The sequence below is a fragment of the Meleagris gallopavo genome, chromosome 2 (genome assembly GCF_000146605.3).
Source record: "Meleagris gallopavo isolate NT-WF06-2002-E0010 breed Aviagen turkey brand Nicholas breeding stock chromosome 2, Turkey_5.1, whole genome shotgun sequence".
NCBI lineage: Eukaryota > Metazoa > Chordata > Aves > Galliformes > Phasianidae > Meleagris > Meleagris gallopavo.
Window position 1 is genome coordinate 11,853,631 of NC_015012.2, and position 25,963 is coordinate 11,879,593.

Below are 25,963 nucleotides of genomic sequence, written 5' to 3' on the forward strand. Positions count from 1 at the left end.
AAAAGCTTAAATACTTGTGTGGCAGAGGAATATGATCTAATAAGGTACATTAATACTTAATTTTTGTTTTGTTTTGTTTTCCTGTAACAAGAAGCAATAATACCTTCAGTGCCAGAGCAGTTTTGAATTCCAGTGTTCAGTATCTAATTACTGCCAAATAATATTCTGTTACTAAACACTAAACTGCACCAAACCAGGTATCATCAGAATAAAAAGTACTTTTACTCTGTAAGCCATCTGGCTTGCTGGTATAGCCACACCACCATACCACCCCATTGGACGGTGGTCTTCCTATTTTGCCTTTATTACTACAGATGGAAGGAGAAGCTACCCTAAGAGTTAACAATGAAGAATAAGGCAGGGAATCCCTGAAAATAGAGAACAATTTGTAGTCTTGCAAGAAAGTATTACTAAATAAGGAAGCTGATATTCACTTCATACTAGGTTTCTAAAACCAAGATACAAAGTAAAATATCAGAAGCAGAAGGAAGAAACTGCTTGTTGCCCTCAATTAGTATTTTTGGTCAAATTCTTCACTTCTTGTACACAGTTTTCCTACATACTGATTCTGTTTCCTTAATGAGTACTCTACCTAAACATGCGGTATTTTGATTCACAAATTTTTTTCTTCTCATGAAGCTAAATATTAGGAATCTGGTGAAGATCTTGCGTTGGACTTTTCTGACAATATGTACTGTGATGTTTCCACAAAACAGAATGTGTTTTACATCCATGGAAAGCTTCCAGAGAAATGTAAGTAAGAAGTAATCCCACCTTTTTGACACTGATGGCAACAGCTTCTTTTTGACTGTAATCATCTACAGTAAGGTCACTCCCAAATTTATATTCTGGATGAGCTTCTTCTTCCTGGTCAGCTGCACAAAAAAAAAGAAGAATCAGTGCAAAAAACACAGCAAATGCTGCTTTCATGTGAAACATGAAACAAACAACAGTTGAATATGTAATTTTGGTTATGGCAGATTTCCATATAAAAAATCCAAGGTATTTGATTTCTAAAAATGTAGTAGTTATTACAGCTGATCTGAGATTCTTATGTCTTTGACACAATTAGTAAGGGAGATTTTATTTAGTGTATTTTTGAATGACTCAATTGATCAACAGATCAAACAGTATAAAAAAAAAAAAGAACAACAAAAAAATCACCAATAATGTAGGCTTTGGAAATAATAAGAAATGAAGGCAGGGTTCTCTAGATAAGTATAATAAGTATATAAAAGGTTATTTGCATCCAGACCCCTCATGTACATAGTCAGTCTCTACTCATGTGCTCCTGCTATTGAGGATCCTTCCCATTTGCTTTTAGGGTAATCTTCTGTAAGAATCTGGTGTTCTCAAAGCAGCTAAAAAAGTCTCTTAAAAGCACATAATCAGTAACCACACCATGTAGTTGGACTTAAATAATAATTCTATAAGTGCTTATTCAAACACCTTGGTAGTCTAGAACACAATACTATTGGAAAGAAGTATTTCAGCGGAAATCAGCCTGCCAAGCAACAAAATCTCTTCCATACTCCTACATCATCTGAAGACATGAAGAGACCTTTAAAAAAAAAACACCATACTTCAGTCTTTTTAGAACTTCAGCAACAGATACCATATTTGAATCACTGTGACCTCTACTGACAGCAGTGGCTTTGTGATAGGAAAGTATCATGAGATAGGCTAAAGCTGGGACATTCAGTGTCTGATAGTCATAGGCCAGAACACTGGTACAGTCACATACAGGCAGTGCCTGAGCTACCTCTTTTGAACACGGACAGAGGTGAGGTGAGGTGAGTCATATCCTAGAAATGTCTTTTTTCTCTGTTGACCATAAACACATTCCACATCACAGGCTCAAATCTTGATGCTAACACTGAAGATATCTGAATTTTGGCAAGAAAAATCCTATTCTTGATTTCATCCTTATCAGTTAAAATGCAATAATCTAACACACTGACATAAGCTTAAAATAGAGACAGAACCTGTTTTTAAAGCAAAGGCCACAGATTCCCAACTCCCCTCCTCATCCCCAGCACATATACACACAGTGAAAATTGACTTGGTTGCTGCTACAGTATGACTTCTGATCAATAAGAGGAACTTAAAAATCATCATGAAGTACTAACTGAGGTCATGTTTCTACCACAACCTGCCACAGCTGTGGTACCTATCTGGGATGAGATGGCAAGGCCAGAAGTTTATATAAATCGTTATGCATTGAGCTCACAGTTATTGCCACTGCCACAACCATGATTGTGTGGCCATGTTTTACAATAGGCAATGTCCGAGAGTCCTTTTCTAGGAAATCCTCACCACTTTCTATTTCTTCTTCATTATCATCCTCTAAGATATTCACAGGAGCAGCAGTTTCACCAGCCTCCATCATCTTTTTTAGAGCATCGAGCTGTTCTGTTCATAAGAAATTAAAAAAAAATTAGTCATGTTATCAACAGTTTGTAGCACAATGAAATACATCAGAACAATAATAAATGATTCTCTGATCTTGAGAGGTACCTTTATGTAATGAGATTTTTAAGATCAATTTTTCAGTTAGCAATAAAACATTACGGAATATAAGCATCATTAGATTGTTAGATTTGGAAAGTGGTCAGTAAGAGCTGTATTCAAAGCTCACTGAAGTTACAGAAAATATTTTCACAGATTTTAAAAGCCTTTGAAGCAAGTGTATCACTTTCTTACAGAATAAGCAGAGAGCTGCCTCTTTGGTGGTTGATCTATATAAATGGAGGCAATGCACTTGAATTTTCAGCTGTGTTTCAGGAAGACAGAATGTGCATTTCAGCTAGACAGAATGAACACAATAATGTATCACTGAAGTTAGAGGAAGGTCTCCATGCTTATCTTTTACTGGGGAAGAACCAGGGTTTGTCACTTTAACCATACTAGAAACTAATATAGTAACATTATTATTAATGAAAGAAGATAAACATCAGAACTGGTAATAATAACTAGAAGATCATTTTCTAATTCCATTTCATTTTTTGCTTATCCTGGGAAAGCACAGCAGTGTAAACGTACTAGTGCAGGCAGAATTTACAAGATATTCTATCTCTGTTATATTTCAGCTTGAACAGCAATCTGATAAAGTCCAGAGTTACATTTCTAGGTCTATCTATGATCATGCTACACACAGACAGCAAGGTCTAGAATCCAGCAAGACATAGGAAACACAAGGGCAAACAAAATGTCACTTACATACAATTAATTTTTAACAGCAGTGTACAAGCAATTTGACAACCTTAGTAACAAAGTCAATTCAAATCAACCTGGACTTTGTTTAATTTAATATTTAACAAGATTACTTACTTTTTTCTACTTCAGGTTTCAACCTTTTATTCTTTATGAGAATCTTTCTTTTGAGGTCATTAGGAGAAGGTAAGGCTTTACCTGGATCAAGCTGTAAAACAATTCATAGAAAAGACTTTAATTTCACCTCTTTATAACCCCATTTGAATTTTGAATTTAGGACAACCATTTTAAGGGACAGTGAAAAAGCAGTGCCACCTCAGGCACAACCATGGGAATCAGTCTGCAATTACACAGCTTCCTCTGTTACTTCCCTATCCCAAGGGAAAGCTATGCACATCTTCAGCAGCCCTACTCTCCTATCCTCTCCTGCCTAGCAATAGGCATGGATGTAACTTGCAACACGTAATCTGAGGACTTCCTAGTTTCACTCTCTCCCCATGGCTCATTTGCAATTCAAGTTATAGTGTAATCTTTGTAATTTGATCTCCAAATATCTCACTTTATATCATCCCTTTGAGGTGTAATAATTCAAGTGAGGCTGTCCACAAGTACATACAGAGTAAAAAAGGGCTGGCACCAGTGAATGAAAAAATCTGGTCAGTCCTTCCCCAAATGGCAAGCACTATTTTTGTCCAGTAGGACTACAGGGTCACATCTTCAGTATTTGTAAAAGTTAAATGGCAAGTCTGACTTACATAGGAAGTACTAGTTAAGGTTTTAGTCCAATCAGAGCAAGAAGAATACACATAATATAGAAAAAAGTAAAAAAACTAAAAATAAAAATAAAAAATCCTGTGATTTAAGTCCTGTCACATCACTGCAGCAAAGAAACAGAAATTTGGATATAAGTAAGACACTTTCCACCTTAGACACATGTATGAGAACTGCTGAATCACCGCCTGAACCTCTGATTGATCACCTGAGGCGAGCGATGAGTCAGCCATGGGAGCACAGGTGAAGGCCATTCACCTGTGCTGCAGAAGGAGAAGCCTGGCTGAACCTCTCCTAGACCCATTTAAGAGCTGACCACCAGTGGGGAAGGATCTCTTCTGGAGTTTCATAGTGAGCCCAGGGTACGGATAAGCATTCTATCTATTCTCTTTTGGTATAATAACTGCTTAGCCAAACTCTCTGGTATATTTCATAATTATAACATCTGTACATTCATTGATTATACAACACATAAAAGATATTACATGGGAAGTCACTGCAGAAGACTATGGCTCCCAGTAAGCTGTAAATGATAAGGATCAGAAAGTATTGCCAAGACTAGTAAAAATTATTTGAAGAAATATTCTGATCCTTAAATCCAACCCTGAGCTACAAAGAACAAAAAAACAAACACACAACTTGAAACTCAATAAAAGAGGTAGAGGTGACAAATAACAATGAAGTAAAAAACCTAGCCTATCCCAATCTGAAAAGAATGGGTGTAAACCTCTTTTATAGGAGGGTAACAATACCCATAACTACCAAGCTACCTCAGTCGAGAGAGTTTTGGCATGTCAAAGACAAATCAAAACTGTTTCTGAGAGTGCTTGGGTTGTAATTCCACTAGATGTCAGTATCACAGAGCTCATTTATCCCCATCCCCATGCACAGGGCATACCTGGATGCCCATTTGGATGATACTCGCTTTTACTTAAAAACAAATTTGCTGCAGCCACTGCCATTTCTCTCTTGATTCTTTCCACCTCAGTCCGTATAAGTATCAGAAAACAAGCACTCACAAACAATTCAAGCAGCCATCTCTGTAACATTTGCTTTGTGAGCAGCTGAGGACTCAGTTCACCCACAATGAGAAATAAACACAAAATGCAGAAGGCTCAGTAGTGCTAAGGAACACAGACAGTAGAGACTAAATACTGGACTCTGTGGCAGTAGCATGGCAGCCTCTGGCCTGTTTTAGATTTGCCTGAAAGCTGCTGGAAGCTGTCATTTGTGAGGAATGTGCCAAGTTGCCATATATATATTAGCAGACAACAGGACAAGTTTAGTCCTTTTGGGGACACCTTTCATAGCAATAACCTGATAATTATCAAGCTGGTGAGTTGCTGTTCCTGCAATGTGCAAGGAAAGCCAAGAAAAACATTTAGATGATCATACAAGAAGGACCCTGGAAAGGCTTCACAAAGACAGGAGCTGGCTGACAGATCAAGCAGAATCCTCTTTGCCCTGGTCTCCCACACCACTGAAGAGCACTTGCAGGTTTTGGGTGACTTCTGGCAAGCAGCAAGCATGTTGCTTAGGAGAGTAGGAAAGGACTGGAGGAGTGGATAACAAGTTATTAAAGACTCCAACATTCTGTTTGTGGAGGAGTGACTGTTATTATCTCCTGCCGCAGAGGGGAGTGAAGTGCGTGCAGATTACAGTGCACTCAATAGTCCAAATGAGACTGCAGGGAACTCTCTGTGCTTAACTTAATTCTTAATGCACTAGTGGGGGCTACCCCACTAGACTGTCAGGCCTGATCTAGAGCATGAAGTGTGCGAAGTGCAGCTGAAAAAAAAGTTTTCCTCAACTGAGAACGTGCAATTTAGAATTAACTGTTTTTCAACAATGACTAACAAATTTCAGAGTTATGTATGACCTGGAAATACAATGTAAGTGATGTATTTTATATAGGAGCTGGCATTACATCACACATCAAGGGAATGGCTTTCCCCAAGCTGCTTGCCAGAGCCTTGTACAGAAGAGACTGAATAAATCAGATGTTTGTAGTAAACAGCGTATAAACTCAAATATACTAGTCATATTTGAAAGAACAGGACTGGCAGTCATCAGCAATTCCACTATAGGTGGTATGATACAATTTTTTTCATCTCTTTCAAATATTGCTAATTTTAAAAATAGACACATTGTCACAAGATAACTTACTGGATGTGTTTCTAGAGGCTGCTTCAACAGGAGATCTCCAAAAAGATCCTCACAGTATTTTGACATCTTATACTGCTGATATTTGCTGGAAAATATTACAATGGTTCATTTTTTACATATTAAAAAATCTAAATCACTATTATACAGCAAAACAGAAAAACACAAATGAAAGTAGTCATCCCAAATTATATACAACCCAATTTTTCTCAATTGAGACACATTACTTTACTGTAATTAAAGTGTCAATAAAAGTGTATTATCTGACAGACAAAAATATAATAATACCAAGAAAGTAGATTAACTGAATTCCACATGGCTAATGGAACATACAAATATCTTTCACAGCTTGAGCACAGATAAAAATATTGCCATTACTAAGCTAGCTAAAGATTGACTACTGCATTAAAGAATAGTCTATTCCAGCTGACAGCCAGTATATTTGCATAGCCCTATACAGTTTACAAGTTCATTCAAATCTTACTACTTTTGAGTTGTATTATCTTTCTCAACCACTGTACTATTAAAAAATAAAAATAAAAAGAGACACTATATACCTGCAATGATTTTCAAATGAAAGAATGACAGGATACTCTGATGTAACAAAAGCTGTTTCCTTAATGGCTTGAATTACATCCTTCAAAATGCAATAATAGGATTCAAAATTAGAATAAATCAAATTATAATCAACGAAAGACTTTTTTGCCTTCCTCCCCATCCTGAGAAACACAGAGCTGAGTTTCAAATGTGCCTACTGAAATCAGAACTAGAAAAATCTGTACATTCCCTCTTTTCTTCCCTTCCTCCCCCTCACCCTCCACCCAAATCTGCACTCAGCACCCAGAAGTGCTTGCAGTTTCACCTGCAACCCATCAATGCAACCTTTGATGTCTGCCACCTTGTCCTGACAGGAAGAACTTCCACTCCCAGAACAGGTTCTGCATCTTCAGGCTGTTTCTACAGCCAAAGAACTTCTCAGACAATAGAGAAGATATTTTCTCTGCTGAGCAAGGAGCCTCAAGATGTAATAATATGGGGCAAAAAAAGTTAGCAGCAGTAACCCAGGGATATAGAAAGCAAGTCAGAAATTAGCCTTAAGATCTGGGGAGAAGAAACAATGCCTATATAATTTGTCAGTCTGTCACAAGGGAGCAATTGCAAATGCTCAGAAGGGGAGGGTACCCTGCATGGATTCTTGTCCAGGTGGCCTACTGGGGTTTATTCCAGGTGGAGAGATTAGGTATTTACCTTGAAAAGAATATCTGTACACATTGCTTTTCCATGTGTTATTATTGGTTCTTGGTCTTCACCTTTTCCGTCCCAACAGTCCAGCTCAACACACCTAAAAGCACAAGAAAAATATCACCTTTCTTAGTGTTTCAGTACAGGTGAGCTACTCAAGAAACATTCTGAGCAGTGAGTTCTGAGTAAATTACTCTGCAGTTTGAGTCACTGTACAATCCCTTTTAAGCTGCACATGTGTAATTTCTGATTGCTTTTATAACACTGGGAGTACTACCTTAAATATAGTATGCATAGGGTAACATTTGAATGATAATTATTTTTTAGTATTGTAGCACTTGCCTAATTTATTCTCTTACTCAGTTAACTGTGACACACATCAGTATGTCAAGAAATCAAGCAGGAAATCATAAGCTGATTCTTGTTTACTCATAAAGTTCTTAATTACAAAGTAAGAAGGCTTCAAAAATCCATTTTTTGTTTTGATATGAAACTTATCTTTCTCACAACCTGTCTCCTGATTTTTATGTTCCGCTGTCTTCCAATGTTTTTTGTGAAGTCTTAATAAAGTCTCATATACCACAGTATTACATTTTCACATTCACTTCTACAATGTATCATCACCAAAATGCATGGTGTATGTTCAGAATATTATTCACAAATAACAAAGACATATCTACTGCTTCCAACCTGCATCCAGCCAAAAGCACTTGTCTGTACATCTCCACCGAAGACTTGCCACCAAACTGCCTGCCTGTTAAATACGTGTTGTGAGAGGAACTGATAAAATAGTGAGCCAAAGGATGGTCCATTTCTTGATATAATTCCAAACGGTCTAGGAAAACTGGGGCATTTTCATCTGACATCAAGTATCTGCAAAATCCATCACTTGATATGAGACCTAGAAGGAAGAAGAAAACACAGTGAATTACTGCTAGAAATTATAGTGAGAAGGATACTAACTACTTTTCAGAACGTGAACCCTAGCACAAAAGGTATGTCTACACAGGTTTCTGCAAGCAAATAGCTTTCCCTTTCCAGTGACCAGCAACACTCTCCCTAGTGCAAAATCTGCTACTACGTCTCCAGAAAATAAAATAGATGTGTAAGAAAATAGCACATCTGGCATTTACCATTGTAGACCTAAGTCATCAATAGGACGTGAATAAGGCAAATGACTTCTCCTCAGAACACTCCTAGCAATTTTGGGCTCTGGGATTTTGTGAGCCAGAAATTGAGAGCTTACATTTAAGTATTCTATGGTACTTTTCCCTTCTAATGTTTAGTCCTGCACTGAATGTGCTACACTGCTGTTGATAAGCTTTCAGCAAAACAAGTGGAGATGTACCCTGACAACAACTGCACGTATTCATTTGCAAAATGTTAGTAAACTCCAGGATACTTTCACGTTTGCTGTTTGAAATACAGCTTTATTCTTTTACAGTGAAAAGCAAACCATTTTCTACAACGAACATGGGACAGACAGTGATTCAGAGAACAAAATTCATAACATCCTTCCATTATTTCTCTGTTGTTATATGCTTCATAAAATATAAAAATAAATAAAGGGATAAATTGCAATGATAAACTTAATAATAATCAGTACTACAATATCTGTTTTTACAGCAGCCAAGACACAGAGAAATCAGAAATTATCTGAGGTAGGGAAGAAGGGATTACTCACAGAGAGTCACTGCAAAGAGTTATCTGGCTCTAATTTGAAGACTGCAATCCCTAAGGTCACGTATGAGTACTCAGCAATTGTTAAGGCACATTTCACAGCAGTTCTAGGTTTAAGACAGCTTTTCTCTTATGCAGAGAACTTTAGTATACTAGTAAACCTGCTTTTTTAATTCTGTTTCTAGTACTCTCAAAAAAATCCTCTACTGGAGCTTAAATTTTCTGTCCTTTGTGTCAGCCAGAGGTGAACTCTCCTGGAATGTCTTATTCAAATCCTCTCAGCTGATTCTGATTTTTGGAAGAAAGGAAAAAGGGAGAAAATTGAATTTAATGTTTAGGAATTTTTTTTGTTGATCACCGACAACCTGAAAGCTGAAGCAGAAAATGGTTCTCAAACTTTAGCAGACAAAAAACTTAAACTCTTCACAACTTAAAGAAGCTCAGCATCCTATAATCAATAGACTGATCTTTGCATTTTTGCCATGCACTGACCAAGTGGAAGAATTTCCTTTTCCAGTGTTCCTGAGCAGTCTCTGGTTACTAAACCACACAGCATTAACTTGTCCCTTCTGTTACCAAAATGTAACTGAAGATGAGTCAGTTTCTTTTTGCTACAGAGCATGAACATTGGTTGAGTCAGTTGCTTCTTGCTACAGAGTAGTGAATGAATGTTGTTTCTTAAACTAGGTGATCCGGAGCACAAGCAACCAAACAAAAGGTGTTAAGTTTAATTATTTTGCTCAACAGCAAAGTTGTATTTATGAAAAAAAGAAAGGAAAATACACTGTGAGATATAAAGCCACTGCTGAGATAAATTCTTGCGTTCTTTAGATGCTAAGGAACATCTCGATTTAAAATGAAATCATCTCTTTGTCCTGATGACTGCACTGGGATAAAAGAAGAGCAAACGTTGAATTTCCTCCCACATTTACCTTTACTCTTCAAGTCTTCATCTGGCTCATACGTCTCAATTATCTGCATGGCTCTTTTGTGTCATAAAAGGGAAATAAAATTTCATTGAGCCGAGGATCTCGTTGATGCTAAGGTTAGAAAACAGTGGAATTCAGCAAAACAATACAGTGCATGCCTGTCATTCAAGAGCATTTCATTACTGCAGATGAGAAAGAAAGAAGTGGACGTTTAAAAAAAAAAAAAGCCCTATCACTTTCATCCTACCCACCAGTAACTTCAGCTTTAGACAGAACACAGACCTCAGCTTTTGTAAGAAACCTATACAGTCTGACCACACAGTGGATTTCTTTCAAAATACTTTTAACTGTACAACTGGTCTTACTGCTACTTGTTCATTAAAATAATGACTGCACATGGTATATGTCTCAATGAAATGTTGAAAATAAATAGCTAAACTTGTCTTAATAAATTCTCTCTCTTCTTCCCTGTCCTTTTCGTATGTCATGTAAACTGACAGGCTTTACTGATGGCACAGTAAACATCTCCGCAAAAATTCCTGTCTTCAGCAATATCTGTGGCTGAAGTATAAAGAATTTTAAGTCCGAATTAAGTGATATGCAACTATTGTTGATTATCTGTGAATTGCAGAAACATTGTCATATTAAATACTCAAAAAAGAAGAAATACGAACAGTTTAAAAGATCTTTAAAGTATTTTCGTTTCACAGAAATTTACGGTATTAGGATTTCTTAATATATTTAGTATTAATATGTTCTTGATGTAATTTTGCAGTGATTTCTAATACCCTACTAATCCGCCGAGTTTTTCAATTTTTGCTTAATACTGTGCTATGTAACATTTGTTTTCCTCCATGCTGGATTAGAGCTGCACACTGTGTGCCTGATTCTTCATTAAAATAAAATTTAAAATATAAAGAACTGAATGGAGTAGTGGCAAATAAGCAGATGCAATAAAACAAAGAAATAAACATGACTGTGGAAACATTTTTTTTTACCCCAGTAGATGCACAGTTTTCAAGCTGCAGTTTAAGCAGAATTCAGAACTGTAACTGGCCACCCCCATACTGGTGATAAACATTTTGGAGTGGACAGGCTTGGAACAGCAGTATCAGCATTTGCTGTAATTCCTCATGTGTAAATTTTTTGGCATTTTTTTCAGGAAAAAAAAAAAGCGATTTCCAATCAAAAAGAAGCACTTTACCTCTTTTCTTACATTCAATACATTGATGAATGTGCTTTACTGATTCCAAGAAATTACAACCAATGCCAATTTAATCATGCAGATAAGGAGGGATCTTTCAAATAATGCTACTGACAGTATGTAGCATCTAAATTATAGCATTTTCATTCACTACAGATTGGCTGTCTGGATATCTAAGTAAAACTCAGATGAAATATGAAATGAGAGCAGCTGGATGCAGGACATAACTTGCTAAGCAACACACAACAGCAATACATTGGCATGCAACAGCACAATCTACTGTGACAAATAAGAAACCTTTTATCATTAGTGACAATTCTCTACTTCAAAAAATGTTAAGAAATAGTAGGGAAGATTCTTATTCAAGAAAAGTTCTCTTTCTATTCTCCTTCTATAATTAATCATAAGCAAACAGAATAAAATAAATGGAAGGCAAGAAGGTTCCTCTTGAGAAGGAGTCTCCAGAATTATCAAAAGAAGCTAGGAGCAAAATATTCTTGTTGCAATGATCACTGGTCATTATGTATTTTTTTCCTACTTATTAAAAGGATGTTTTTATGTTTACTTAGTTTAAAAAAGAAAGCAAATTTTACAACTGATAAAGTGTTATTTTAAAAAAAGCTAGAATGTTTACTGGTGCCTCCTATGAAATCTTCTGCACTACTGAGTTTGTTGGCAAGAAAAGCTGTAACATAAAAGCTGATCAAAACTAAAAGCATGATGTTTCATTTAAAAAGTCAACATGCCCCAAGACTGGTTGTGTATGTCCAGCAAAGCTGCTTTTGCTCGTTCTGGTTACAATATGAAACAGGACACCTTTTACACTAGACATTCTTAACCATATGAAAATGAACATTCTAAAAATATGCAGAGAAAAGACTCCTGCATAGTTCTGGAAAGAGAAAAGATTATTTATCCTTTCCAACCTGGCCTCCAGTCTCCTATTTGAGAGGATAGAAACTGAGATGCAAAGCAGCTCTTATGCCAAAATCAATTTTACATATTTGTTGAATTTCTTCTGTGCAGTGGGCTAAGAATGACATCCTTTTGTGGAAATGAAAAAAAAAAGACAGAGCAAGCAAGTGAATGGAAAAGAGGAAGAGCAAATGAGAAGGAGAGAGGTGGGAAGAGAGGGAGAAAGTGGGAAAGAGGAGAGGCAGTGAGAAAGAAAGGGAAAAAAAGGATCTCCTCGTACCTCCTTCCCAAGAGAAAAGATGAATCCTGGTCAGACTACTGAATTTCCATTTTGACAGTTAATTGGCCTATAATTTATTGCTGCAAATGAATGGCAGGAGCAAATCTCAATAGTAGTGATCTCTGTTGCTTTTCTACTACGTTTTCAAACTTTAAAAAACACCTATGCAAAGTACTCAGTGCCTGACAATAATTAGATTTATTAAAACTTCTCAGGAATTTTAACACCAATATATAATTAAATAAGCTGTCAGCCAGCAGCACTTAAAAGTCAAACAGAGAAAACGGTTCTTCTGGAAAAACTCCAGGAAAGATGTTCACTCTCCACTTACAGCCAGTAACATATTCTTGTGCTCCCTTAAAGAGCCCTAATGCTTACAGCTTCTGTGGCCTGTGCAGGAGGTAACTGAATCCAAATTAATTTAGGTTAAAGATTCTCATGAATAATTACTCTGCCAAACAAATCCTTCCCCTATATTATCACAATAAACTTTTTGTATTTTCCAGCCTTAAACATCATTACTAACTGCAATCCTGGCCTGTTGTGAAGGGGACAGAAAAGATCGCTTCAGGTGTGAGATCCAGGTTTTTTAGTGTCTTCTAATTCATGACTTAAATTTTAAACTCCAAATACATTCAGAGACCAGAATATCTACAACACAGAGCCAAAGGCATTGGTTTCAAATGGTCAGAAGCAAGTGCCTCTATAAAACCATTTGACTATTTTTTCCTGAACTCTAGTAACCAACTAAAGGGCAACATTGCCATTAGTTATGAAATGCTAATCTCACAATCTTAATGTTCTGGTTTTTTTTTCTGAGTACATTTTACATGTAATTTGGTTGGAATCAGGCATGCGCTCCCAGCTGAATAAAAAAACCTATATTCTGAAGTTGATATATGGAGAAATTATTGCTTGAGTTTTCATACAGAAATATCAGAAATATATTTCTGATATATATATATACATATATATATATATATATACACATAGATTGATAAATAAATAGTAAAATAATTTTAGATTGAGATTTTTTGTGAGGCTCCAAAAAGATCATTCAGAGAAGTAAAGCAGCTATCCATGTTCCAGATAACAAGAATCTACTGGTACCAACACAGGTAGAATGCATTTATTTTCTATGCGTATGTTCTTGTCAAATCTACAATAGTGGATTTAGTTTTGCAATTCTGAACGAGTCAGTCTTAAATAACTTACTGTGCTTTAGAAATAGGAAAAACAAAGCAAAAAGAAACAAAAAAAACCCCAACCCCCACACTGTTTATTGAACTACTTTGCATACACAATATTTTTAAGAAATAATACTCTTGCCATCAACTGTAATCTGGAAATACAGAAATAAAAATATTTTCTTTTATGCTACACATTTACTATTTAAAAATAATATAGAAGCCCTTAAAATACCCTCTCAGCTCTTAGATTTGTAAGAGATAGATATTCTACTGTATTGAATCAAACCAAAGTTTGTAAAAGCCTACTTTATTTTTTCTATTATTCAGAGAAATTAGCAGACATATTTATCTTTGGCCTTAAGATAAAAATAATCTCTTGTATTAAAATACTGGAATGCATTTATAATAAAAATGCATTGAATCTAACATTATAAAACTTATAAAACATACATAATACAACATAACACAACAGCAAGTAATCAGCAGATGCAACCTGCAAAGCCAACATGTAGAAAGCACAAGAACATGTAAGGTTGGAGCTGATTTTTGCACCTGGATGTTACCACAATGGAAAGATCAGCAGAACAAAAGCATAGCAAATAATGGCATGATACATGCAATGAAAAGACTGGAAGAAGCAAGCCACTGCAGACAGACTTGTATGGTAGTTAATGTATGAAAAAGCTTACTTCATTTAGAAAGCTCACTAATTGGTCTACCGTTAAATAATCAGTTTTGTCTCCATTGCTGAAAAGAAATTTATTAGAGAATGTAAGTTTTCATATATGATGCTACAGTAGGTATGATTTGCATGCTGACATTGTCAATACTTTTAAAACCTTCAACTTTTCTACCTGAAGTAGCTGTATAATCTCAAAACAAACAGTCACAGAAAACAAACTGTCTATGCTCAGCACAGTATATCTCCCAAAATTACTATAACTTAACAGATGTTACTTCAGGAAACAGCAAGTAAGCCCTCCAGCTGAGAATAAATTGAAGGAAGAAGCTTTTGAAACTTCACATTTCTTACTTACTTTAGTTAGTTAACATACTATATTAATCACCTAAAGGAGCAAGTTAAAATTACGGTAGTTAATAAAGCCAATGCAGGGTGGGGATATGGGGATGGGAGGAACACAAGTTCCAGGCACTTTCTGTAACTTATGTGAAAGTCGCTCTAAATACAGAGTGAACTTTTACATTAACAATCTGAGAGAGAAGGAAGGGGAAAGACTGAAGTTTGTCTTAAAATACTGCTGATGCTACTAAGATTAAAGGTTAGATAATAACTGTGTTCTGTTATGATTAGATATGGACTAAAATTACTGTAAAATCAGTTTAAAGCAAGATTATATTCAATTTGAACTTACATCTTCTTAAAGAGGTCCTCTATGTCAGTTCTGGGACATATCTTTTGGGTGAGCTCATAAAATTTCTCGTAAGTAAATGCTGCAGGCTCAATTTCATCATTCTGCAATAAAAGGCAAAGTGCATTTACTCAGCAAAAGACAATATGCTCTTTCTCGTAGAGCGTATCTTACATCTGAAAAAGCAACCAAGTACTGTTTTAGCTCCTTACCCATTATGCACTTTATTTAGTTTATTTTATCTTTTCTGCAAACAGTTTTAAATTCGTCTTTATCAGAGATCTGTTTGACATTCTTATATTCTGATCTCATAGTCACATTAATTCTACATAAATAAAGACATGGAACCCAGTACTTATTTTTCTAAAGAGCTTAAAAAAAACCTGGAAATTCCACAATAGTGTTTTAACTACAAGATACTTATACTGAAGCCAAGGCATTTCAAGAAAAAGTTTCAGATTTGGTACAGTGGCTCTAAATAGCAAAGCAGCTCTTATAAAAGAGTGTTTGAAATTTCCATAGAAGGGAATGCTCAGCTTACACATTCAGTATCATGCCCTTTCTTGACTGAACAAGACGAGCACTGCAGCAGTGAGGAAGTTCATCCCTAGTGTCAGGCACTGTGTCCACTGGGAATCCACATTTTTCTACACTCCTCTCTCCAGCTAGAGACAGTTAGAGCTGCTAAGCTTGCAATGCTGCCTCTCACCAGCCTTGGCAGGTGCAAAGCCAAGGACAATGGGCTGGAGTCTCCAAAATGAAAGAAGAGACCTTTGGCAGGAGTCAGGGTGAAAAAATCAGTCATAACTACAGTCACTTGTCACTTCTCTGGGGCTGCTGGCAGGACAGTGCTGGGCAGCACTTCAGTGTAAGGGAGCAAAAGGAGAAAAGAACATGAGGAACTCAACAAACGAAACTGAGAGGGCAGCACGCAAAAATATTCTGCATTCAAGTACTTTGTATAAATGCCGGGGGAGGAGGAGTGGACCAGTTATTACAAAAAAGAAGAGAAGCCTTATTTGAGAATTTCAAGGACTGCTGCATCATGAAGCACATTAAATACATCTTGTTTTTAGTAAGCAACCTGAAGTGATGAATAAAATACTTGTGAACAACAGGCATGTTTTTACACTAAATGGCTTTGATCACTGATATGAATTTGAATGATTCATCAGTTTATTCATATACAAAGAAGTTATTCAAAACTGCTAAATACCTTTCCACTGGGAAGACCTAATTCCTTGAGTGCTTGAAAGATCACTTTTTCTGTTTTACCTGATGCAAAGGTTCTGGTAATGCTAAAACAAAAAAGATTGGGAAAAAAAAGTTAGTCACTTTTTAAACAATCAGTTCTCTGTCTCTTGCTTTTTACTGCCCATGTTTTCCTCTGACTTCAGCTGATGAATGTTTGCATCTTCCAAGAAACAGAGAGGCTGAAAAAGTGGCTTAAGCTTCAAGGAGTAGCACTATTCTGCCTGCCATCCATTAGAAAATCCACTAAAATGATGAACCACAAAAAGAACAGCAATACAAAGCTTTGCAAAGCATTATTTTGAATCTTTTCAACTCCGTGCACAGATAAATGTGTTTAAGAAGTAGCAGTTTCTTCAAGCGAGAAGACTGATGCCTCTGAGCATAACAGGTTGCTGTGACTTCCTTTCCAAGCATTAACCTATGCTTCCCATACAACTTGTGATGCGGGCCTGAACCATTCCCAATGGCAGACGCCTTCCTCTTTCCTTAACCAGCTGCAGTGTTCATTTCACTCTTTGAAAGCTCCGTCATTTCACTGGCATTATGAAAGTCTCAGTTTTAGGAATACTATGCAATTAAACAGATTTCCACCAAACTGGTTAACATTCAATTCCATAAATCAGGAATGATTTCATCATGCAGGAGACTGACAAAGTGGTTTCATTTGCAAGAAAACAAACCCAATTAAAGTCTAACTATTTGATAAGATTAAAACATTTGGTCTCTTTCTGTTCCCATTTGAGACAAATTTGAATAATCTCTATCTCTGCAAAAAAATAGATCTACACTTCCTCCTCCTTACAATGGTCTAAGTCTAAGCTTCCCAAATTCCCAATTTTGATATCTCAGTCTAAAGGGGAAAACTGAGGTCTGTAACTGGGATCTAATTCTAATGCTATGATAATGTGTACAGTGAGAAAGACCCTACAGTTGCCTAACGAGAATGAATATGATGCCCTTTATCATCAAGACATTCATTTATGGAGGCTTCTTATTAGTCTCACGCAAAGTAAATAACTTCACAAGGAAAGAGATGTGAAACAGCTGCTGTTATTTTTTGTCACTGTAATTCAGTTATTCTATTCTTCAAAATGCTCTGAGGCTCCTGTGTCAATATTTTCATACTAATATTCTTTAATATCTTCATTGATGACCTGGACAAGGGGACTGAGTGTACCCTCTATAAGTCTGCAGATGACACCAAGTTGGGACTAAGTGTAGATCTTCCTGGGGGAATGAAGACCCTTCAGAGGAATCTGGATAGGCTGGATCACTAGGCTAAGGCCAATGGGATGAAGCTTAGCAAAACCAAATGCTGAGTCCTGCTCTTTGGTCACAACCCCATGCAACACTACGGGCTTGGGGCAGAGTGGCTGGAAGACTGTGTGAAAGAAATGGACCTGAGGGTGTTGGTTGATGCTCAGCTGAAGATGAACTAGCAGTGTGTCCAGGTAGCCAAGAAGGTCAATGACATCCTGGCTTGTATAAGAAAAAGAGTTTTTTACTTCGTTCTTACAACAGTTAGATTTCTATGTTCCTGTTTAGGCACATAAATCACAGAATTATAGGATTTGAAAGGGACCTCATCATCTATTCCCACCCAACTCCTAAAGCAGGTTCCAAGCAAAGGATAAAGAGAGTGAGTAGGATAAATAATAGGATAAATAAATATTTGACTTTCAAAGCTGGTAAGTACTAAGATGTTTTCACTAAATTACAGACTGAGTTTAACTTTAGGCACTTATTTCTTAAGCAAACAAATAAACAAATAAACAAACTCAGGCAGCTATTTTTCTACTGATTTGAAGACACAGAATAATGTCAGTTCTACATTTTATGATCTGTCTCTGGCCTGGTAAAAATTCTATGCTTGTTCTTGTGAATTGGGTCCAATAATAAAAATTATATAATACTGTTATAAGTAACTAATCAGAAAACGAGATACAAGATTCCCTAGCTATAAAAAACTTATTTTTTGTTTCAAACTCTTTTTTATTTCAAAGATGACAGCAAACGTAATTTGCAATGAGAGCAGCAGTCTAGAAACAAGTGCATGAATCAAATAAGACTTTCAAAGTATAATATGACACTTCCATTTTGCTAAGGATATTGTAAATAAATCTACTTTTTCTTCTACCTGTGGAGACTTCATCCTAACAGATTTATATTCATCTTGTTGCATATCTTGGAAAAAAAATTGAGTCATTTCTGATTCAAGCAAATTATTGGTTGACAGATACCTACAAATGTTAACTCCTCACATTCCACTGGGTCTGAATACATAATTGTATTTATTTTTGGCAACATGTTAATGTTTCCTCATTTTTTAAAATACTTCCCAAGTCTAGCACTGAGGGGTATAAATCTGTCTTGCATTTGATGGATTCAATGACTTTATTACTTTGAACATTTACCACTTTCAAATAGTTACAAATATCAAGCAAACGCAAAGACAGTTTAGAAGTATCATTTTTCTGGCTTCACTGAATTTATCAAGCTCAAAGAGGGCAGATTTAGGTTATATATAAGGAAAAAATATTTTACAGTGAGGGTGGTGAAGCACTGGAACAGGCTGCCTAGAGATGGGGTTAATGCCGTGTCCCTGGAGACTTCAAAGACAAGGCTGGAGTATGCCTTGGGCAACCTGATCTAGCTGTGGTGTCCCTGTACATCCCAGGGGAGTTGGACTAGATGGCCTTCTGAAGTCCATTCCAGTTGTAAGAATTCTATGATTCTATGATCAGTTTGGCTAGCACTGGAAGTACCACTGCATACACTGTACAAAAAAATTATCTTAAACTATCACTTCCAAAAAACACCTAACTGTAGAAACAGACACTTCTTTCAGATGCACTGGAATAATTGACACAAAACATGTACTAAAACATGTAATTTCAAATCAACTTAATTAAACAAGTGTAAAACTGATTTAATCATCACTTATCATAGCTTAGTATATTTTTTATTGTTTTATAAATCTTCATAGTTAGAACCTGAATTAGCTCAAACTCTTTTCAACACAGTCACAAAATGGATGAGCACAGATTGAGTTAATTTCTAAACATGCTTTATCTCAACAAGTGCAAATCGCACTTATAGAAAATTTGTTTTATGCCAACAGAAAGTTGCTTATTTTTCATGCTAACAAACAACACTCATCATTTCAGTCATAATTTGCAGTAGTCTTGGAGTCAGAAAATACAAAATATCTAGTGCTCCCCTGAAGGTTTCTGCACTTATGTTATTAGTAATATTATTAGTAATGCCCCAGAGTAGGTTAAAATCCAAAAGTAGCTAAGAATAATTTTAATGACTTCACAATCCCAGCCATGATAACAAGGATTCAGGAATATTTATATCATTCACCTTCTCAAGGCTTGTCCTTCTCTGTGTCTACGCTTTAGCTGTAACAATCTGTATTAAACCAATGAAGAAATGCAAAGAGCTCTGATGATATTTTTTTTTTTCCAGGATTTTACTTCATTTCCTTGTAAAAGTGAACTAAATGTGATCTTGTGATACACATTTCTATGGCTCAACAGACCATCTGGTTCTTCTTGTTCTGAGAAAATAGTCTTTGTATGATTTTCCCTAGAGCTACAGCCACTGCCACAAGTGTGCCCAAGCAACAGGAGGAGGTGGATATTTGACAGAATGGGGCTAACTAGAAGATATTGAATTGAAAAACAGGTAGGTATATGGGAGGGACTGATCACAGCAATCTTGAGGTCTGTTGAATAGGAAGTACGAGCGGTTTAAATCAGTGGAAAGTGTTATCAGGGAAAGTCTTGGATAAACTGTATGAAACTCACTTCATGGTGCACAGCAGAAGCATTCTGTCCACATTTCCCAAATCTTTTGGTTTACCTTCCCTCAGCTGATTTCTTCATCCAAATTATCTTCTCCTTTGTGGAGAAAGACGTAGGGTCCCAGTGGACAACACGCTGGCTGTGAGCCAGCAGTGAGTCCTGGTAGCCAAGAAGGCCAATGGGATCCTGGGATGTATTAAAAGGATCATGGCCAACAGGTCAAGGGAGGTGATCCTCCCTCTCTACCCTGCTCTGGTCAGGCCTCACCTGGAGTAATGTATCCAGTTCTGGTCTCCCTGGTACAAAAAAGACAGGGATCTCCTGGAAAGAAACTAGAGGAGAGACACAAAGATGATAAAGAGCCTGGAGCATCTCCCCTACAAGGAAAGGCTGGGTGACCACGGTCTGTTCAGCCTTGAGAAATGAAGACTGAGAGAGGATCTTATTAATAATCACAAATATCTTAAGTGTAGGAGACAAAGGGACATGGTCAATCTCCTTTCACTGGTCTGTAGGGACAGGATAAGGGGAAATGGCCATAAACTGGAGCATAAAAAGTTGCGGTCCAATATGCTGAAGAACAACTTCACAGTGAGGGTGACGGAGCACTGGAAGAGACTGCCCAGGGGGGAGTCTGCTTTGGCAGGGGGGTCAGACTTGATCTCTGGAGATCCTTTCCAACTCCTACAATTCTGCGATTCTGTGATTCCTTTATGCACCTGGCTTCTTCTATTCCATCTTTTCTCTCTCCACACTCCTCCTCTGTGCTAAATGTTTGTGGGAGGAGAAGGCAGGGTTGCCTACAGCTGAGCCACCTAGGTACTTGTGTTCATAGTAAGTAGGTGGATCAGGACACTTCTATGATCATAGTGTCCTCAACTGATGCTCTCCTGTAGAAGGGAGGATAGAGCTCTGATTCACCCATTTTTCCAAGCTGAGTCTAAAGAGCAGTCTAATTTTCCTCCTACGTTCTCACTCCTCCGCTACTCCTTTCCTCCTGTCTCTGACATCTCTCCTATTCCTGTGAAAGTGTGACATTGCACTTACAGGATGAACTCAAATAGGTTGCTACATTTTACCCACAATAACATAATGAACCCTTTGAAGTGTCCAGATGTAAAAGTTCTGTTTCCTTCTGCACCCTGTGGAAGAGTAAGTTCTTCAGAAATTCATACTGCAAACCACTTCTGCAAGGAGTTAAGCTGCTAGAGACCAATTTGTGTCAACCTGGCACTCTTGGAACTTAAAACACTTTTAAGAAAAATTATTCAACTTTAAAAGACCATTTAAGTACTCCAAAATCCAAACTATAAATCTAGCAGGAAAATTTAATACATTAGATCCAGTGGACTGGATTCTCTTTAGCAGTATGTGGCTTTGTATGCAAAAGCAAGTTGGTTTGCAAACCTACAAACTTATGTCTCCCTAAATGCAAGGTAAAATATTTCAAGGTAAAAGTTTCACATAAACTAGCACACAATTAATCAATTCTGGAAAATAAAGCTCTGTGTTCAGACATAAAGCTGAAATCTTGAAAATGAATTTGCTCTCCTAGTACTTTTCCCTTACTCTTACCCTTCAGACGATACTCCTCTTGGGACCTCTGCCAGGAGGTACCTCATGGCAGTTCAGCTGAAGTATGAAGAATAAACTGGAAGCTGGCAATATGTGAAAGCTCAAAAATGAATTCACTGAAGCAGCCTTAATACTGTTGAAGTGTCACTTGAATCATGAAACTAAGAAACCTGGAGGACAGCATGGCAGACACTTTGTCTTTCTGCACATTATGTAGACACATAGTCCAATTGTTCTCCCTTGACTAAAAAAATTATATACAGAGTCCTTAGTGTTCCTTTCTATGGGTTCCTCCTTAGGAAAAAATAGCATGTCTCAAAAGTAGGATTTTCACATTTTGGATGAGGAGGAAAGAAGCTCAAAGTATCTGCAAGAACATCTACAGCAGGGCAGGGAGAATTATCAGCCTAGCCAGAGAGGACTGAAAATCAGTAACACTAAATAGTTAACAGCTGTACAAAAGAAAAAAAACACCTCTTTTCTACCTTTTCTGTCACTGACAACAATCAACCTATTGATTCTTTTACCATGTGGAGAAAACCAAATATTATCCTGGAATTTCCTATAAAAGCAGAAGTAATTTTGACAGAGCTATACCTGTCTCTTTTACAAAGAACTACATTTTACAAGGTACATCTTTGACCTCCAATTAATTGGCCTGCAAGTTTATATGGTTCTCTTTCTAAGTATTTTATGAAAAACCTAATCCAGAGTTTGAGGAGTTTAAGACAAGAAAACTGATGCTCTTAGCTCTAAGTGACTTAGAAAACAATTATAAGCACTCATATCTTCTTCAGAATGGACAAAGAGAAAAATTATTAGGTTGATAAGAAGTTCTCCCTAGGTTACCAAGGAGGTATGGAACTCAGCTCAGTATGCCTAGTTCTGTGCTTGTTTTTATACAGGTATTAGAAGGTGACAAAATTGTGTTGTATTTAATTACTAAGCCATAGACCTTTTGTGAAATTGTGCATTGTGAAATTGTGAAAATCAGAACTTGATAGAAACTCGAGTGCCCAATTGTGCTTACCTCCGAACTGGAATTTTCCCATTTGTATTTGTTAGAAAGGCCAGCTTCATCCAGCTGAAATTAAGAAATAAGTATTTTTAAAATATTATTGGTTAAAATTGGGACAGTTACATTCATCTTAAGATTACTGACATCTCTTTGAAATCAGTATGAACACGTAATTATTTCATCCTAAAAAATATTCCTCTGTAGACTTCTAGTGTTTAAAGATAGACCAGTGCTTTAACTGTAAAAGCAGAAAGCAGTCCAAAAGAACCAGTGCATCAATTAACAGGATCAGTTTGAAAAGAAGAAAAATTTATGGGATTCTGTTTCCATATAAATCAGTGAAGCAACAACACAGACAATAATTACAACAGTCAGTATCAATAAATCAAATGAATAGTTAGAATTTCTCTTGGGCAGAAGCCTAGCACAGACTTGAGATCTCTTCTGATCACAATGAAAGGTTACAATGAAACACTAAACTAATTTTCTTCAATACACATTATTTTAAAAAATATATGAAAAAAATAAGGAAATTACAGGGCTAGAAAAATTAAGGGAAGAAAAGAAGGTAACTTACTGTTTCTTGAGACATGTCATTGGACTGACATTGTTAGCTCTAAAGTTATGTATGATGGATCCCAGTCCTTCTACCCATTGCTGACAAACAAAATACAGAAGCAATAAATTAGGAGAATTGAAGAGGGAAGAAAACCTGGTGGAAGGCTCTTCTTCCTTGCAGCTATGGATTATGGTAACTTTCTGAATTAAGGAAAAGAACCCATTCAGTTCACAGGCTATAACACCACATAAAAGCCCAACCACATTTTACCTATTAATATTTTATCCTTCCCTAAACAAAGCGACTGTGCTTTTCATTCTTCCAAGTACCACATGCAGCATCTGCAGTGCTATTAAGACTGTTTACTGCCTGCAAAGGGAAACAGTCCACTGATTGATTTATTAAGCTTCCTATTTATAACCACTATAAATATATGCCTCCTTTTCTGTCATTGCTGACAATATTAGCAATTAATAAGCAACGTTATATGATATGTGATGACATATTTAATTGGTCCAATGTTAGGAAAGGAATGAAACAAAATATTAATAAGCCACAGCAAACCACGGGGAGGTACAAAAATTTCTCTCCAATGCTGACCTCATCTAACATCCTGTTACATATTCAGTCCTGCTTTCTTTCTGGCTTTCATCCTTAAAAAGGAAAACATTCCTGCAATCATCAGTCCAACTTTCAGCCAACAACAGTATTATAGCACTTATGTAACCCCTTTTTATGGATCTACTTTTCTACTATAGCTCATACCTAGACTTTGCAGTGCTGTATAGAAGAAGCTTAAGGATTAGACCTTAACATGAACTCACATTGATTTTAGTGAGAATGCTGGCAGAATAAAGCTACCAGAAAAAAAAAAAAAATAAATGATAGCATTAAAGGCCAAGTTCAATCTCAATTATGCCACTGTAATACTAGGATTACTCAACAGATAATTTATGGTGGTGGAACTGAGATGGGATTTGGTCCACTGTTTAATATCAACCTAATGAATAAAGCTTCTTGTTTTATTCTGGCCAAATTCTGTGCTTCTGCTTGGACTGACTTGGGCAGAAACCAGAATTTTACACTTACAAATACACAGAGAAGAATATATTTTTATTTTCATGAATAAGTGCTGCAAATCTGCAAATTAGATGAAAAAAAAAATAGCATTTATATGGAAGGAATACTAAAGTATTTAGAAAATTGCATATGGTGAACTGCCCACAGTTAATAACCATTGGCTAAAATAATACTAAAAAGGCCTGAAATGTCAATTCAGTAAAGAAAACACCTAAGCAGACTCCCGTACTCATTCAAGGCATTCAAGGCCAGGCTGGATGTGGCTCTGGGCAGCCTGGTCTGGTGGTTGGTGACCTTACCTGTGGCAGGGGGGGTTGAAACTAGATGATCTTTGAGGTCCTTTTCAACCCACGCCATTCTATGATTCTATGATTAAAGCATTCATCTTGTTATAATGCACAGAATTATTTATCTTTGATTTTGTTAGCACATCTGAAATACATGAGATACTGCCTAAAGATGGGCATCCTGGAGTGAGAGAGCATTATACAACCAAGAAGCCAGTCCAGTAAGCAGAAAACCAGATAGGGAGGTAATGCAAGTGTAGAACCCCATCAGTTAAACATCACTCTAAGCACTGCTCTTTCTCTTTTCCTGTAACATTTGCTCTGCCCTTGCTGTCTCAATGTGCCCTAATAGTCTAACCTACCCTACACTTCCAAGATCAGCAAGTCTCTGCCAGGGAAAAAAAACATATCCCCACATGCTTAGATGCGTAGGACACAGTATCACCTCTAAAGTAGATTGCAAACCTGTGCTTGGAAACAAACTATCAGATTACTCTCCCATTTTTCTTTTCCCAGCTTCAAGAATAAGAGGACTTAATAGTGATAGTATGGGTATGCTGTCTAGCAATATAAGGAAAGTAAGGTTCATGAGAAGACAGAGCATTTTTTTTAAAACTGATACAATTGAAAGCTGTTGACAGACTTAGGAAACACTTATCTTTTTCTACAAATGCTCCCTCACCTAAGTTGATACAGGAAGACTGTGATAATTTTAGGATAAATGCCTGTTTCTTTCTGATTTCTTGTACAATGAAAATCTGACTCTGATTTATGCATTATTTTATTTAACAAATTAGAATAAAATGTCACATAACTGCTTCATTAACATTGCCATGGCTGTATAAAATGTCTTCCTCATATGATCTGGATTATTCTCACTAGTCCCCTTACAAGGAATTCAAAACCTTTTAACACTGACACGAAAAATAAAATGGTGTACACACAACAAACAAACGAACAAAAAAAGAAGTCTTCAAGATTTACTTAAGCAAATTGCATGTTGTGAATAAGTTTGTCTTTCAAAAAGACATATATTTCTGCTAAAAATTGTCATCAGTGCAGTACTGGCAATGTCACCATTTCAACAGGAAATAAACACATACAGACCCACTCTGATTTGAAGGCAACAGACTGCAACTATACCAGATGTAACAATTACATTCGCTAGTAAGGTTACCCTGCACTCAATAGCAGTTACTTCTGCACATGAAGAAGAGTTGCCAAAAAAAAAAAAAAGGAACATTGACAGAATAAAATATAGGTACAGTGAGAAATCAATACAGTACCCACTTAGTAAATAATTTCTCTGCAGGAATTATCCCAATGATTCCCACTTTGGAGATACTCTGTAATCTTTATTCAGTGATAAGGTCTTTCCTGCCAATTTAGGAACAGGCCTCGTGTACACTGAAAAGGCACAGAAC

The 25,963-nt window shown here is 36.6% G+C and overlaps 1 protein-coding gene across 1 annotated transcript in view; it reads right to left on the minus strand.

The window, feature by feature from the left end:
* The window catches only part of LOC100548128 (1-phosphatidylinositol 4,5-bisphosphate phosphodiesterase beta-1-like), a 383,894-nt gene that overhangs the window by 346,421 nt on the left and 11,510 nt on the right, over positions 1-25,963 (minus strand). Inside the window, 14 exon segments of the mRNA XM_031552677.1 lie at positions 641-875; positions 2,317-2,412; positions 3,331-3,421; positions 6,151-6,235; positions 6,705-6,784; positions 7,396-7,489; positions 8,080-8,290; positions 10,002-10,061; positions 10,064-10,109; positions 14,277-14,334; positions 14,961-15,061; positions 16,174-16,255; positions 22,626-22,679; positions 23,191-23,270. Coding sequence (XP_031408537.1) covers positions 641-875; positions 2,317-2,412; positions 3,331-3,421; positions 6,151-6,235; positions 6,705-6,784; positions 7,396-7,489; positions 8,080-8,290; positions 10,002-10,061; positions 10,064-10,109; positions 14,277-14,334; positions 14,961-15,061; positions 16,174-16,255; positions 22,626-22,679; positions 23,191-23,270 — 1,373 coding nt within the window.